The sequence below is a fragment of the Mustela lutreola genome, chromosome 16, assembly GCF_030435805.1.
Source record: "Mustela lutreola isolate mMusLut2 chromosome 16, mMusLut2.pri, whole genome shotgun sequence".
Classification (NCBI taxonomy): domain Eukaryota; kingdom Metazoa; phylum Chordata; class Mammalia; order Carnivora; family Mustelidae; genus Mustela; species Mustela lutreola.
The window spans coordinates 1263290-1279786 of record NC_081305.1 but is presented as its reverse complement, the minus strand read 5'-3'; the positions used below and the strand labels follow the sequence as shown (position 1 = coordinate 1279786).

The 16497-nt window shown below is 69.7% G+C and overlaps 1 protein-coding gene across 1 annotated transcript in view; it reads left to right on the top strand.

The window, feature by feature from the left end:
• The window catches only part of ZNF469 (zinc finger protein 469), a 71712-nt gene that overhangs the window by 20990 nt on the left and 34225 nt on the right, over positions 1–16497 (top strand). Inside the window, exons 2-3 of the mRNA XM_059153334.1 lie at positions 3031–3097; positions 4933–16338. Of these exons, the coding sequence (XP_059009317.1) occupies positions 5016–16325 (11310 nt within the window). The 5' untranslated portion in view covers positions 3031–3097; positions 4933–5015 and the 3' untranslated portion in view covers positions 16326–16338. The remainder of the gene's footprint in view (positions 1–3030; positions 3098–4932; positions 16339–16497) is intronic.

The following is a 16497-nucleotide window of genomic DNA, read 5'->3' as shown; positions in this document are numbered from 1 at the left end:
CCCCGCGTGGCTCGGGCCACAGCACTCAGCTCCCCGAGGATCCAGGGCCCATGCGGGGACATGCCGGTCAGGGCCGGGGTGGCTGCGGCAGGAACGGAGAGTGAGCGAGGGGGCACTGCGTGCCGCAGCCTTGGCGTGGGGGTGCGTGGGGGCATGGCTCTGCCCGGCCATGCACTAGCAGAGACCCTGGAGCCGCTGGCCCCGCCCCGCAGAGCTGGCACCAGGCCCCCCTGCACGCTCCTCTGCCCCCGGGGGGCGGCCAGGAGGGGTGCACGCCGGGGAGGCCAGCAGCAGGGCCGGTGGTGGGGGCAGGCTGCCAGACGCAGGACAGGGAACCAGGTGTCAGGGCACCTCCCAGCCAGGAGGTCCTGACCCGGCTGCAGTGCTGAGGCCCTTCCCCACCTGTCGGGCCCTGCACGCCCTCACCGGCCCTGCCTCCTACCCTGACACCCCGCGTGTTCCGTCCCGGCCCTGCTCCCACGTCCGCGCAAGCTTCTGCCTCCGTCGGCTGCCCCAGCTGGGAGAGAGACCCCTCACGTGCCTCAGCGTCCCGTCTGTAGTTCAGGAGGGGCCTGGCAGGGCGGCGTGAGGAGAGCAGCCCACCGCGGGGCCACGTCCTGGGGCGGGTTCTCTGGGGCCGCGGGGGCGCGGTGGGGAGGGCTGGGGCGGGGAGCAAGGCATACAGCACTTGAACCTGGGTGGGCGGCCTCGTGGGGCTCGTCCCGGCCCGCCTGACCCCCTGACCCCCGGCTGGTCCGGACCCCAGCAGGTGCCTCGGGTAGGGGGCTGGGCTGGGGGGCTGAGGAGTTCCTGAGCGGGGAGGGTCTCATGCTCGGGCACAGCCCCACAGCTGGGAGACAGGCCGGGGCACCAGGCTCTGACTGCACAGGCCAGCCCAGGACGTGGGAACACGGTCTGCCGTGACCGCAGGGGGACACCCTCAGTCATCGCCTGACCAGTATCACCCTGGTGGATACCCATGCAAGTGGGAGGGCTTCTCGGAAGAGGCAGACAGAGAGGACCTAGGAAGTGCCCCCATCCACAGGGGCCCACCGCATGCTGGTTTTTGCACGAATCATGGGGCGTCAGGAACCCCCTGAGGTCAGGACACAGACGGTCCCAGAGAGGCCCGGGCTGGCCCGGTGGGCCCGTCGCATACCCTCCCCGTGCAGGTGTGTGGGAATCAGGAAGGCAGGAATGAAGCAGGTGAGGCGTCCTAGGTGGGGCGGGCGTCTCCGGAGCAGCCGGGGAGCGAAAGGTCAGGAGAGCAGACAGAGAGGCCACGGTGACATAGGGCAGATTGGGGGCAGGGGAGGAGCCGGAACAGAGGCCAGACGCCATGAGGGGGTCGAGGGGTCGCAGGGCGGCCCCAGGAGGGCCAGGTCCAAGCCTACAGCAGGACCGCCGGGAGCCACCGCCCCACACCCCAGCCAGAGCCAGCGGCACGTTCAGTCTCGGGTTACCCGGGACGAGGGGGCCGGGTAGTGTTTCTGCGGGAAGAGGAGGTGCCTGCTCCCGGGGGTTCCCTGGGGCGGCCTGGGATCGGAGGGATTGCATTGACTTCAAAGGAGCCCTAGGCCCGCTGAAACCCACACCCAGGCACAGCGAGGGGCCTTGCCAGGAGCCTGGGCGGAGGTGGGAACCCGAGACCCTGGGCACACCTGTTGCCCCGAGCCTGCTCTAGCGTCCAGGCCCCGGACACGGTCCGTCCAGCCCCTATAGGAGCCATGGGCCGAGAGGGTGACTGCGTGGCTGAGCTCTGCCCACAGGCTTGGCACCCCCGGGAGGGGAAGGGGTGCCTGGGGCGGGGCCCACGGTGCGGAGCCGCTGTGTCCGGCGTGGGAGCACAGTCACAGGCCGCCTTCTCGTCCCTTTGCCTCGCCGCGTGCTGTGCGACGGACAGGTCACACCTCCCTCTGTCGTGCTGACCTCTGAGCAGACCCCGTGAGGCAGAGCCGAGAATGGCCTTGCACACACCTCACACAAACGTAGAGACATCTGCCCCATCAACGGGCAAGGGTAGGGACGGCCCCACACGGGGTCAGCGGGCCCCACCTGCCGGCTGCGGGGGAGGGGCATCCTTCCTGCTCTGGCGCGGGCCTCAGACCGAAGCCGGGGACCTCAGGAGGCATCCCAGACCCATCGGCTAGAAGAGGCAGTGTCTGCTGCGGGGGGCAAGCCGCTGCTAAAGTAGCCGCCACCGGTGTCTCGCAGTTCCCAGGTCAGGAGTCCAGGAGCGGCTCCACAGGGCGGGCTCCTGGGCTCCCCGAGGTTGTGCTGGAAGGTCGGCACGGGCCGCAGGCTGGTCTGGAGGCCCAACCGGGCCTGGAGGCGCCGCTTCCCAGTGGGTGCTCACGTGGCTGTGGGTGGGGCCCTGGGGCCTCGCACGTGGCCTGCCCACGTGGGGGCGGGGGGTGCGACTGACGGCCAGCGGGCGGGATGCTAACGCCTCGTGTGAGCCGAGTGCCACAGCTGGACACTCCCCTCCCTCCCCAGTCCCGGCGCGGCGGCCGGTCTCCGTGCGCAGCCCACCTTGAAGGAGAGGGATCGGGCTCCAGCGCTGGGAGCGAGGAGCAATGAAGGGACTCCTGGCGACCTTCAGAGCCGTCATGCCCGCGCTTTGACAGCCTCTCTCCGTATTGGCTGGTATTTGCATCGGTAGACTCTGGACGGAAACGCAGGAGTCCGCCTCCGCTGCCCGCCCAGCAGGGCTGGGGCATGGGGCCCATGGGGCCGGGCTTGGCGCCAGGCTTCTCTCTGCAGACCTCGAAGCGCTGTCCCCGGTTTGGGAACCGCATGAGTGTGTCCCCTGTGCACACACTTCCTAGCAGAGGGAAGTGTAAAATAATCATCAAACCTGGGGGGAAGCGGGCGGCCGACAGGGGCCCCAGGGACAAGCCTCCGGAGCTCACCCATCTCCCCGCGGCCCCCGTGGCAGCCCCACTGGCTCTGCAGGGCGCCGGGAGGGGGGCTGGCTCCTCCAGTGGGGAGGGGGCACGCCATCTGACATGTTTTCCATTCTCTTGGCAGCCGAGAAACCCCCATTCCTCAGAAAACGGACCTGCACAGTGACTCGGCTGATGGACTGACTCCCCAGGTACGTAGCCGAGGACACCGGAACAGGGCCAGGCCGCCTCTCGGGCCGGAGATGTCCTTGTCCCCAGCCTGAATACCTCCCCACAGCACCTGGCCGGCCCCGTCCACCTCCAGCCATGGGGGCTTCCAGCTGCCTCCCTGAGAGACCTTCCCCCAGACTTCACTGTGCTGTCAGGGCCCCTCCCTCTGGGGCTCTGGGGAGGCAGGGGGATTCCCCATCCGAGATGCTGCCATCCCCCAGCCTGCCCCAGCCTGTCCCTCTGCCAGCAGGCTTGGCCACGTAGCTCGATGTGGCCACTAGACGTGAGCAGCAGGACTCGGGCCGAGCACAGACTCCCTCCCACTGCCTTTGCAGGGGCTGAGGTCACACGTGATGGCCAGGCTGCTGGGCATCAGGGCAAGCTCCCCAGAGGAGGTGGCAGTGGGCTGCTCTTGGGGAAGGCCAGGCTTGGGGTCTGGGACAGAAAAGACCCTTGGGACACAGGCAGGTACAGAGCGGCTTGTGGATATTATAGAAAGGTCCCGTGTCCTGGGAAGGCACAGAGGGGCATGAGGCTCGGGGAAGAGCCAGCCCTCCCTGGGGAGTGCCGCCCCCACCGGTGTACCAGGCACCAAGCCAGCTTATGTGACCATTGAACCTTAGGGCCACCCCGAGGGGGAGTCGCCATGAACCATCCCTACAAGGTCAAGGTTGTGAGAGCTGACCTTTCCCCAGCCGTGAGAGCCTCCGTGTGTCAGACCCCAGACCCAGGCAGGGCCCAGTCGCCGGCTCCCTGTCCCCGGGGCCTGGGCTGGGGTGGAAATGCCCCCTCCCCAGACCATGTTGCCCTGGAGCCCAGGGGGCTCTGCAGGGGTCCTGGCCCTGAGCTCCTGTGGACACTGTGTGTCACCGCTGGGCCACATGGGGATCCCAGGGACCCAGTGCCTGCCACCCACCGTGAGGCCCCTTTCTCCACTCCTTGCCCGTCAGCCAGGGCTAGGCCTAACAGTTCCAGCCTCCGGAGCCAGTGCAAGAACAGGAGAAACTGACGGGAAGCGCCCAGTGCCCCGGCCCACAGCGGAGCTCGAGCTTGGAAGGAGCTCACTGCTGCTGTTACCATCACGTATTCATTTGACAAACATCCCCCATGAGACTTTGCTCTAAGGTCTCCTGGTCCCGAGAGAGAAAGGAGAGTGGAGGACGGGCCCCAGGCAGCAGGCCAGGTTGGGGGGGGGGGTAAGGCTGCCACTTAGGAGGGTGATGGGATGTGGGGGGCATCCTCCCAGGGGAGCGAGGGCTCTTGTACCCCAGTTCGGCACGACGCCCCTCCTCCGTGGGGCGGCCCCTGGGCAGGCGTCCGCGCAGGGAGGGAGTGCCCCCAGAGCCTGGCACTGCCTAGAAATCCACACGCAGGCCCGCCCTGCGGGGGCTGACCCGTGGGCCCCCTCTGCAGGGCCAGCCGCGCCAGGGACAGACTCACCCCTCCCTTCCCACAGCTCCAGGCATGCGAAGGTGGCCCCGTGCTCCTCCCTGGGCGGTCCCCCGCTCAGCCCTGGGTTTATCTCAGGCCATGCCAATGACGCCCAGGTGCCCACCGTCCCCGCCATGGGGGTCCAGTCTGGGAGTTTGCGTGGCCCATGCAGCCCTCCCACTCGTGGCCCAGCTAGCACCTGGCAAGGCTGGTTTGAGGGTGGCCAGCGCTCTTCTTGGATCCTCTCCCTCCCAAAAGGAAGCCTCCCCTGAGCGCAGGGCTCCCCTGTGGCCCCCGGCGACCCCCGACTCACCAGCCTCCCCTGAGCGCAGGGCTCCCCTGTGGCCCCGGCAACCCCCCGACTCACCCTGTGCTTTCCTTGCAGGCTCCGTTCAGGACCATGAGAACAGGCTTCCCCAGGGGCCCCCTTGGACCACCACGTCCTCCTAGCACCCAGACGGAGGGGCCATGCCCGGGGAGCAGCCCCGCCAAGCACTGCCCCCAGCCATGACCCGAGACCCGCAGCCCTGCCAAACAGCTGGTGGCCTGGGGGGGCCCTCCCAGCCCCCCAGCGAGGACGGCGGCCCAGCCAGCAGGACCACCAAGGCCACAGGCAGCAGGGCCTGGGTAGGGGAGCCTCCAGAGTCCCAGCTGTGGCAGGCCAGGGAGGGGGAACCCAAGGCGCCCCTCCTGAGAGCCGAGTCCCTGAGCAGCCTCGCAGGGAGGGGGTGCAGCCCGCAGGGCACCCCCGGGAGGAGCCCGGTGCAGGCTCTCACGCAGCAGGCCAGCAGGGCCGACGGCAGTCCCCAGCAGCTGTACAGTCAGAGCATCTCTGGCCCAAGGGTCAGACACACTCTGGACAAGACTCCTGAGGGCCCACAGGGCGAGGACCCCGGGCCCCCAGAGGCAAAGGCCCCACCGACCCCAGAAGAGCTCAGTTTCCAAAGGTGCTTCCAGGAGACCCCCTCCAGCTTTACCTCCAGCAACCATACCTCACAGAAGGCCACCTCCGGGCCCCCGCCCCTCCGGCCCCCCTCGGGCAGCAGTGCCAGTCCCTGCCGGCCGGCCTCCTACTCGGAACTCCAGGCCGGGGGCGCCGACAGCTGGCCTCCCGCTGTTGGGAACGGCTTCCCAGGTGCTAGATTTGGGGTCCCTGCTGCCAAGCCAGAGCCTTTTCCCGAAGGGGACGGCCCCGTGGTGGCCTCCTTCCCGTACCCCCTCCGGGCACTGCACGGGCCTGGCCCAAAACCCTTCCCCGCGGACAGGTCCCCGCCCACATGCGGGGAAAGAGCGCTAGTGTTTGCCTTCTGCCAGCCCAGGGGAGCGTGGCCAGAAGACGCGGTGGGCACAGGCGCCGCCTGCCCCTTGCCCACCCTGCCCACGCCCCAGCCCCCACTCTGCTACCCGGGCCGGCCCAGCCTTGACGCCCCCAGTGACCTCGGCTGTGCTCCCCCACAACCTGGTGCTGCTCCCCTGGCCCCCAGCCCTTTCTCAGAGAGCCCGGCCACCTTTCCAGACAGTTTGCACAAGAGCCTGACCAAAGCTCTGCCTGAGAGACTGCCTTTGGCCCAGGACGACAGGCTGGGGAGCCCCAGGGGGCCCCCAAACTCTCTGTCCCAGAGGCACTTTCCTGGGCAGCCCTATGGAAGGCCCGGGGCCAGTGGAGTGGGGACCAGCCCAGGGCCTCTAGACACAGAGCTGGCCACCCCAGGGCCCCTGCCCACCAGACTGCCCCCGCTATGGGACCCTGCCGCAGCCCCTTACCCTACACCTCCCCTGGGACCCCCAGCCCCTGCCGGGAATGCCTTCTTCAAAGGCCAGGCCAACCTAGGCCAGCGCCTTGGCCTCCCCCAGAGCTCCCCACTGCCCTGGCCCCAAGTGCTCCCAGCCACCGGGCCTGGCCCCCAGCGCATGGAGGTGCTGAGCCAGCTGCCTTTCCCCGCAGGGGCCCCCGAGTGGCAGGGCGGCAGCCAGGGAGCCCTGGGGGCTGCCGGCAAGACCGCCGGGCCTGGGGAGAAGCTGGCAGTCCTGAGAAACAGTCCAGGTCAGCACGGGGGCAGCTCCCCTGGCCTGTTCGCCTACAACGGGCTGAAGGACTCCGGAGCCCAATCCCTGTTCTTTGGGGTGGCCCAGTCCCAGGTCTCACCCCGGGCAACCCCCAGCCTGCCCCCTCCCCGAGTCGTGGGCGCCTCTCCCTGTGGGTCCCCGCTGCCCTCACCGGCCACCAACACGGCCAGCAGCAGCTCCTGCTCCTCGCTGTCCCCGCTGTCCAGCAGCCCGGCCAACCCAAGCTCGGAGGAGAGCCAGGTGTCTGGCCCACTCGGGCCCCCCACCTTCTTCCACACCCCTGCTCGCCCCCCGGAGACCAGCAGCCCCTACCCGTCCCCTGAGCCCCCACACGCCGTGCCCAGGCACTATCAGCCGGAGCCCGTCGGAGAATTCCCTTTCCCCGCGGAGGGGCTGGGGCCTGAGGGCTCTTTCAAATGCTTAGAGGAGGCCCCCTTCTCAGGCTCAGGCCCGGAGGCCAGGCTGGAAGGCTTCCCCCAGGAGCCACCCCCCTACCCGGCCCACCACTTCCCCCTGAGCAGCGCGAGTCTGGACCAGCTGGACGTGTTGCTCACCTGCAGGCAGTGTGACCAGAACTACAGCAGCCTGGCCGCCTTCCTGGGGCACCGGCAGTTCTGCCGCGCACTGCTGGCCAGGGCCAAGGATGGCCCCCCGCAGCCCCCGGGCCCTCCTGGCCCCCCCGCCGCCCCTAAAGCGCCAGCCAGCGGGAACCTGAGCCTGCTCAGCCACACCAAGACGGTCCCCTTACTGCTCAGCGGGGACCTCCGGGCTGACGGCAAAGAGGACCCCCTGAGGACCAGCTTCCTGCCCAGCCTGGCCACCGCCCCCTTCGCCCTCCCTGCCACAGACCTGGACCCTGAGGACGACGCCAAGCTGGACAGCCTCATCACCGAGGCGCTCAACGGCCTGGGGTACCAGTCGGACAACCCCGAGATCGACAGCAGCTTCATCGATGTCTTCGCTGATGAGGAGCTTTCCGGCCCCAGAGGGCCTGGTGCTGGGCAGCCCCCCAAGACCAAGGTGGGGGCCGTGCTAGAGAAAAAAGCCCAGCACCCGCTCCCGGGCGAGGCCGCCTCTCTGGAGCCCCAGGTCCCCCACCCTGGGAATGGCGGCTGCCCGGCCCGCAGCCGGCCCAAAACCCGCTCCCTGGGCCCCGCGCCCACCGAGGCAGGTGGGGCTGGCCTAGGCAGCCAGCAGAGGAGAGGGAAGCGGTTCAAGTTGTTCCAGAAAGGGCTGGACCCCTCCAGCTCCACCGATAGCCGGAAGGGCCCCAGAGCCACTTGCCTGAGGCCGAGGAGGAAAGGCCACGTGGCGGAGGCACCCCCACCCCGACCCCGGGACCTCAGGACCCAGGCCCCCAGGAGCCCCGCCGTTCCCAGCCACCGGGCCCTCCCCATGGAGACTAGGAGCTCACCACGCCTCCGCCTGTCCCCCGGGAAGGGCTCCAGGAGGAGGAAGCCCGGGGCCGGCACCTGGAGCAAGGAGCTCATCCACAAAATCGTGCAGCAGAAGAACAAGGCCCAGGGGCGGCCGCGGCGGCGTGGCCCAGGCGGGCGCCTCCCTCAGGCCCCGGTGAGGCAGGTGCCCAGCAGCGCTGAGCTGGGCTTCGGAGAGCTCACCTGCGCCTCCGAGTCCGAGGAAGAGGAAGGGTCACAGCCGCACGGCTCCTGCCTCCGAGGGCGGCCCCGCCAGGGCTGTGGCCGGCGGCACCGAGGCACAAAGCAGAAGGAAGCCGATGTGGCCCCGGGCCCTGAGGAGGACAGAGGGCCGCAGAAAGCCAGGACGCTCAGGAAGCAGGAAGCCGCAAAGGTCAGGGCCCCCCCCAGCCCCAAGGAGCCAGGCAGTCCTTGCCCAGGCCCCGAGGAGAGAGGCCCCAAGCATCTCCTGCAGGTTCCGGCCAGTGCCGGGGCCCCAGAGGAGAACTGTCCGGCCCTGGACTCCCCCCCGGAGACCAAGAACCCCAGACCTGCTGAGGAGCGACTGCCAGGTGCCACCGAACTCCACAGAGAGGCTCCAAGCTCTTCTCCAGCCTCCTGCGGGGAGGGAAGCCCCCAGTCCCCAGCCCCGGAGCCAGGCAGAGGGGACCCCCGGCTGTCCCGTGGGAGTGTGCCAGGCACGGCCCAGGGCACAGAGCCGCCCACCTCCCAGGACAGAGAGGACCCCTACCCATCAGGAGAGCTGCTGGTGCCTGTCGCTCACGCCGCCGACACCTCTGCCCTTGAATCTGGCGCCCTGTTTTTGAAGACTCCTGATCTTGGCTGTGGCCCTGCTCTTCTTAACAGAGACCCAGTGGGGGTTCCCCTTGCCAGAAAGGGGGCCCAGCCCTACAGCAGTCCCCCCAGAAAATTGTTCCTCGGACCCAAAGACCTGCCTGGCTGTCTCCAAGAAGGCCTCTACTCCAAGCCCTTAGCACCGGACTCTCCAGCTGCCAGCGGCGCACGCCGGCCCCAAGACGGTTTGCACACCAGTGTCCTTGAGCCAAAACCACCAAGGAGTCCACCCTACACGATCCATGGGGGCCCCGGCAAAGCCGGACCCCCGCTGACCCTGGAGTCCACGCAGCTCTTCCCGGGGCTGCCTACAGATGGGCTTGACCCGCCCACCTACAGTGGCCGGCAGGGAAGTGGAGACACCGACCCCCCGCCCCTGTGCACTGATCCTCCCCCAAGGAAACCGCAGTTAGAGCCACCATACTCCCTGCTTCTGCCCGACAAGGGCTGGTCCCTGCTGGAGGAGGCCCCAGTGCTGGCCAGCCATGTGGGTCACCTTCCCGACCTCTTGGGGGAGAAGGCCTTCAGTAGGAGACGCCCCGGGGAAGCAGCAGAGGCTGCCAGTCCTTCCCCTCTGCCTGGCAAGGTCAGCGAATGTGGCATCGCTTTTATGGGCAGCCTGTCCGAAGATGAACTAGAAATCAAAAGACTGGTCGCCGAATTGGAGACTCAGCTGCAGAGTAAAGGGGTGTCCGGGGCCCCAGAACTGCCGTGCACAGCTGGGCAGGTGGGCAGAATGCAGGCCGGCACAGGGGCCCCTCTGCCCACCCACCAGGCCGCCTCGCCCCCCAGGGACACCTTCTCCGAGGCCGACCTCACCGGCCTTGGGGTGTTGACTCCACACCCAAAAAGGGCAGAAACAGCAGTGGCCACCACGGAAGGGGGCCTGGGGAGCCCCCAGGAGGAGTGGCCCTCACCCCACCCAGGAGAAGCAGCCCTCTCCCCCTGTGTGCATCTAGACGGGGCCTCTGGGGCCCCCAGAAGCCTCAGTGGGGCCGACCGCAGCTTCCAAGCAGTACAGAGAGCCGGGGTCTTAGAGACAGGCCTCCCAAAGGCCAAAGGGGACTGCGGGGCCCACGCAGACATCTCTTGCCCCAGCCCTGGAGAGCTGTTCAAGTCTCCACGGGATGTGAGCTGCTTAGCAAGGTGTAGCCCAAGCCATGAGCCTTTACTTCCCAAAAATAATGAGGCTGCCAAGATGCACCCAAGCCACGCCCTGTCGCCCCTTCCCTGCACACAGGCAGGAGGGCCCCGCCGAGACCCCCCCGAGCTGGAAGCATCTGGCCGCCCACTAGCCCACCTGGCGCCCAGCTCGGCCTCTCAGGGGGCCGCCCCGTCCTGTGATGCCGGTCATGGCGATGCGCCCGAAGAATGCTCTGCGAGCCAAGCAGGCCCGCCCCACTCTGCTGCGGGGGGCCCTGGCCTTAAGGGTGATGAGGAGTCTGTGCCCGTGGGTGCCTCCCCGAGTCCCACCTGCGCGCCCAACACCGGTCCTGGCAGGAGGCCCCAGGACCCAGCCGCAAGCCCCCTCCGTCAGCTGCAGCTCCTGGTGGCCAGAGCGGCTGGGGGTGAGGAGGACGCCCTGGGCTCACAGGGGCGCCCGTCTGCTGGTACCCCAAGCCCTGGGTCTCTGGAAGGGGACAGTGCGGAAGGTGGGGACATGGCCCGCAGCCCCCCCCAGGACGTCTCCGCAGCGGCCAGAAGTCAGCTGCAACCTGAGGCTGACGGACGCCTGGACCTCCTCGGCCAGGCTGGGGAGCCCGAGGGCCAAGGCAAAGCAGGCAGACAGCGGCCGGATAACTGGGGGGATCTGCTGGGGCTGGACAGCCTCTTCACGGTCAGTGCCAGTCCTGAGACTGCCCTGGCCGGGGAGGCAGACCAGCTAGGGGGACAGCTCCAGGGAAACAGCCAGCTCTTAGGCCTTCGGAAGGAGGCCTGGGCCCCCCAAAGCCCTACCTCGTGTGATGCAGAAACTTTGGTTCCGGCCTTGGCAGTGGCCCACGTCCGAAATGGGCCTGAAGCCCAGACCTCCGAGAAGGCGGCCAGCCCGGGCCTGGAGAAGCAACTGCTGCTCACTGGGGACAACCCCGCTTCTGCCGTCAGGGAGCTGACCACCTGTGTCCCCCGGCCCGCTTCTGCAGCCACCCCCATTCCCTGCGGCCTGGAGCATCTGCCCCCGGAAGACCCTCCCAGGGGACCTTCAGGCGAGCTGGGGGGGCTGCTCCCAGCACCTCCAGCCTGCGGGGATGCTGACAGCCCGCAGCCCCTCCCACCCCCTTCTCCTGCCGGGCCCCCTCCACGAAGGGCTGACTGCAGCCCGGCCGCCGCAGATGCCGGAGCTGGGCCACCTGCGGCAACTCCCCCATCTTCGAGGACAAGCCCCTGTGGCTTCAAGGAAAGCCTGGCCCACCGCCCCCTCCTGGGGGACCACAGCCCCCCACAGAACCCTCCCTTGGGCCGGCCTGGCTGCATCCGTGTCTTCACTCCGGCCTGGGGGCAGGACCACCCTGAAGGCAGCGTGGCAGGACCTCTAGAAGATTCCAGAAAGGAGAAGCCAAGGCGCTCTCCTGCCTGTGTCACCAGTTCTCCCCCCATGAGGCCCGACTCCCCAAGAGTCACCACGAGCACCCCTGCCGGGCCTGACGTTGCCACCGCAGATGGCACAGGGGCAGAAAGAGGCCCTGGGGTTGCCCATCCAGACCCGCACGGCTGGGGAGCCTCACCCCACCGCGGCCCCAGAAGGAGGCCCCCTGGCCCTGCCTCCCCAGAGCCCCCAGGCAACAGGCAAGGCCAGGGTGTCACTGCTGTGCCCACCAACACTTCCACATGGGGGGTCACGGGGCCAGAGTCCTGTGCCTGCCAGGAAGGCGAGGCGGGGACTGACTGCTCTAGCGCCATGACGGCCCCCGGAGCGGACACCAGCGACCTCGCCGTCCCCTGCCCGTCCCTGGAGATCCCCCGGGGCAGAACTGCGTCTCCCAGCAGCACAGCCCAGGACTCCAGACCTAGCTCTCCCCAGAGCCTCAGAACCGTTCACTGCACTCCCCAGAGTCCACAGGGCAGCAGACAGAAGGCTGTGTCCACAGAAAATGCCCCCCAGGAGGACGGAACCTCCAGCGGGCGGCCGGTGACCTGTGAAGTGTGTGCAGCCTCCTTCCGCTCCAGACCGGGCCTGAGCCGCCACAGAGCCCGGAAGCATGGGCTGCACAGGAGCCCCCCCGCCCCACCCGGCCCCCAGCCCCCAGCATGCCAGCCCCCCGGAAAGAGGAGCCGCCGGGCACCTGGGAAGGAGAAGTCCAGCCAGGTGCTGAACGGCCCTGGCCGTGCCACTGGGCTGCCTCCTGACCAGGGTACAGAGGCTCCTGAGGATGCGTCAGGTCCTCAGCCAGCCAGGGGACTCAGTGCGGGGAGCACCCTGGGCTGTTCCCCCAGCCGGGAACCTCATCCCCCAGGTCCGGGCGAGCCGGGAGAGGACAGGAGGCCGGCAGAGCCCAGGAAGCAGGCCCCACTGGTGGGGGACAAACGCTGTCCCAAACAGGCAGACAAAGGAAGCGGCCAGCGGCGGGGCAGGGCGCCCATGGATGTCCCCAGCAATGTGGAGGGGAAGTTGCAGGGAAAGGGGAGAAAGCCAAGAGCCAGGAGGTTCCGGGAGGCGAACGGTCCTCCGGTCAGTCCCGGTGTGATTTCTGGCAGAAGCCGCCGGGGTCCGTCCACTGCAACTGCCAGTCCCCCGGGGCCTCCGGGCAGCCTCCTCTCGGTGCAGGCCGAGCCGGATGCCAACGCCTGCTGGCCCGGGGTGATGGAGAACACGGTGGACACAGATCCGGAGGAGACGCCCGCACAGAGGTCACTGCAGGATTGGATGACCCGTGTGGAGGGGGTGGGGTGGGCGCCGCCTGGGGACAGGCCCAGGGGACAGAAGGCAGCCCTGGCCAGGGGCTGCTGGGGGCCCAGGGAGGCCAGAACATCGGACATCCACAAAGAGCCGGCGGGGGCAGCTGGGGCCGAACCTGCAGGGCACCGCAGAGCAGCGGAGAGTGGATCGGGACAAGGAGGAGGGGAGGGGCCTGGGCCCGCCTCCAGCCCCCCAGGCCCTCAGGAGACACATGTATCTGCCGGAGGGGCCAGCAGCAGCTGCTCCCCGGGCCCCCTGCACAACCCAGAAGCGCAGGTCAGCGTCCAGGCATGTGAGGGCGCAGCTCCAGGAGCCCCCAGCCCAGGTCTCCGGGACCCTCTGAGCCTGTTTGAGGACGAAGCCTCCTTTTCACAGCTCTTCCCTCTGGGCGACCGCTTGACGCAGAAGAAGAACCCCCGAGTCTACGGGAAGCGCTGTAAGAAGCCGAAGGCCCCGCCCCCGCCCGAGCCCCTGCGCGAGGTGGGGGGCTGCCTCGCGCTGGGCTCGGCCCGCCTGTCCACGGACCTCAGCGACTCGGGCTCTCTCTGCCTCTCCCACGAGGACCCGTGGGGTGACGAGGCCGCGGGTCTGCCGGAGTCCTTCCTGCTGGAGGGCTTCCTGAGCAGCAAGGTGCCCGGCATTGACCCCTGGGCCCCCAGCCCCAGCCTGTGGGCCCTGGAGGCCGACCCGGGGGTGGACTCTGCGGAGGACCGCGGGTCAGAGAACATTCCCGAGCTGCACATGGTTCCGCCGTCTTGGCGAGACCTGGACCTGCAGGTCCCAGCTGAAGGGGTGACCTCTTCTCTAGGAGAGCTGAGCCCAGAGCCCCCAGACCTGGAGCAGGAACGCTACGACAGCGGGCCCCCCGGGGCCGCCGTGGACCTGGAGATGCTCCGCGCCAAGCTGGACGAGCAGGACCTGGGCTTCCTGACGCCCCGGGACGCCCCCGGGGGTGTCCTCAGCACCAGCTCCTTAGACTTCGCGGAGCCGCCGAGCCCCGGCGCCGCCGGGGCGGGGGGAGCGCCGGGCCGGGACCGGCCGGCCAAGGCCAGCAGGGCGTCCTACAAGTGCAAGGTGTGCTTCCAGCGCTTCCGCGGCCTGGGCGAGCTGGACCTGCACAAGCTGGCCCACAGCCCCGCGCCGCCGCCCACCTGCTACCTGTGCGTGGCGCGCAGGTTCGGCTCCCGCGAGCGGCTGCGGGCGCACCTGCAGGAGAAGCACGCGCAGAGCGGGCCGGGCCGCTGGGCCTGCGGCATGTGCGGGCGCGCGGCCGCCGACGTCTGGATGTACAACGAGCACCTGCGGGAGCACGCGCTGCGGTTCGCCCGCAAGGGGCCGGCGCGGGGGGCCCTCGGGGACTGGGGCGCCGGCCGGCGGGGCGCACGCGTCCCGGGCGGCGGCGCGGGGCAGGCGTCCGGACCCCGCGGGGGCGGGCGCTCCCCGGCCGACGGGCGCCCCGGGGAGGCGTCGGGGCCGCAGCCGGGGGCCGGGAGAGGGTCGCCGAGGGACAGCGCGAGCCCCCCGGCTGCGGCCGCCCGCCCCGACCCCGAGCGCACCCCGGCGCCGGACGGGGCCTCGGCGGGCAGCAGCCGCCCCGCGGCCTGCGGGAAGCCCCCTGCTCCCCGCGGCTCTGCCCAGGCGCGCGCCGGCCGCTCCCCGCCGCCCCGGGCCGGCCGTGCGCCCCCGGCCTGCGAGGACCCCTCGCGCGACTGCCACCACTGCGGCAAGCGCTTCCCGAAGCCCTTCAAGCTGCAGCGCCACCTGGCGGTGCACAGCCCGCAGCGCGTCTACCTGTGCCCGCGCTGCCCGCGCGTGTACCCCGAGCACGAGCAGCTGCGCGCGCACCTGGGCGGGGCGCACGGCGCGCGGGGGCCGCTGGAGCTGCCGCACACGGCGCTCTACGCCTGCGAGCTGTGTGCGCACGTCACGCGCGGCGGCCGGCGGGCGCTCGTGTGCAGCGCCTGCAACTACACCTTCGCCAGGAAGGAGCAGTTCGAGCGGCACATGCGCAAGCACCGGGGCGGGGCGCAGCCGCCCTTCGCCTTCCGCCGCGTGCGCAGGCCCGGCGCCCCCGACCCCAAGGCGCCGGCCCGCGAGGGCGCGCTGCCCAGCAAGCGGCGCCGGGTGGCCGCGCCCGGCAGCCCCGCGGGGCCCGGCGCCCGGGGGCCTCTGTCCTGGGGCTGCAGCCCGCCCCGGAGCGAGGGGTCGCTCCCAGCCCTGCTCCGGCCCTGCCCAGAAGCAGCCCCTGGCGCCACCAAGGGGCAGCCCGGGACCCCGGAGAGGCCTGTAGACCCCGTGGGCCCCCCGGGGACGGGGGGCGACGTGCCCTCTGACCTCCAGGAGCCGCTGCCCCCGGCTCTGTCTCCTTTCCCGGCGGCCTCCGCTGATGGCCAAGGTGGCCGCAAGCCAGGCGGAGCCCCGGCGAGGTCCGCAGGTGAGGCTTCTCCGGGCAGCCCTGGGCCTCCTCTGCAGCAGGCTCTCCCGCTGGGGGGGTCCGTGCCGCGGCCAGGGGCCAGAGGCCAAGATGGAGAGGGAAAGAGGGCTACTGGCCCATTCTCAGGGAAACGCAGGACCCCAAGTACCCCTGACCTTTGCCTGGAAGCCCCGTCCCTCCCCCAGAAGGAGAAGCAGGTGTCCACAGGACTCACGGTGCCCGAGGGAGGTACAGGGGGTCCCTCCCACAAGGGCAGTGCGGTCAAGCCTTGGGGTGGCCGGAGTTCCTCAAAGGACAGGTCGGCTATGCCCACCCCCAGCAAAGCCCCCAGGTTCCCGGTTCCACCGAAGAAGGTCGTGGCCAGTCCGACACCCACAGAGCTGACCCATGGCACTGAGCCTACCACCCTCAAAGCCAAGCCGAGCCCCAGCACCCAGGGCAGTGGAGGCCCACGGCACGGCAGCAAGACGGCAGGTGGCAGCCAGCCCCAGCCGGCCAGCGGGCAGCTCCAGAGTGAGACGGCCACGACCCCAGCCAAGCCCAGCTGCCCAGGCCAGGGCCCCGCCCCAGACAAGCACCCTCCTCGAGCCAAAAGTTCTCCCAAGGGGCCAAGGGAAGCCGGTGACCAGGGTTCCCGAGGGAGCCTGGACACCAGGGAGGATGGGGAGGTCAGCGAGAAGAAGAGGAAGGGCAGGGCCCCAGGGCCAAGCAGGAGTGAGAGTGTGGGGAGCTTGGGGAGAGCACACTTGGTCCCTGACAAGCCCCCCCGGGCCCCCCGAAAACAGGCGACGCCCAGCCGTGTGCTCCCCACCAAGGCCAGGCCCAGTAACCAGAGCAGCCCGATGCCACCCCAGCCGTCAGAGCAACGGCAGGCGGGCCCCGGACACACCCATGGGGACTGCAGACGCAGCAAGGAGGGACAGGGCAAAGCCTGCCCCCAGGGGAGACCCCTGCAGAGACCCCCGAAGAGGGACAGAGCTGTCCACGGTGCTGAACCAGCCGACCGCCGTGCCTGCCGGACCGCCGCCTCCCAGAACGACCTCCTCAGCCAGCTCTTCGGGCAGAGACTGACCAGCTTCAAGATCCCGTTAAAGAAGGACCCTCCAGAGTAGTTCACGGCCGTGAGTGAGTACCTGGGAGCAGGGCTCAGAACAGCCCAGCACTGGGGGCTCCTATCTGTGCTGATGGGCCTCAGTCCTCTGAGGGCATCCGACAGGGGCCGCGTGGCGGTCCACCTGACTTTGCACAAGCACTCGGCGTCCGGCCTTAGGGCCGAGACTGTGA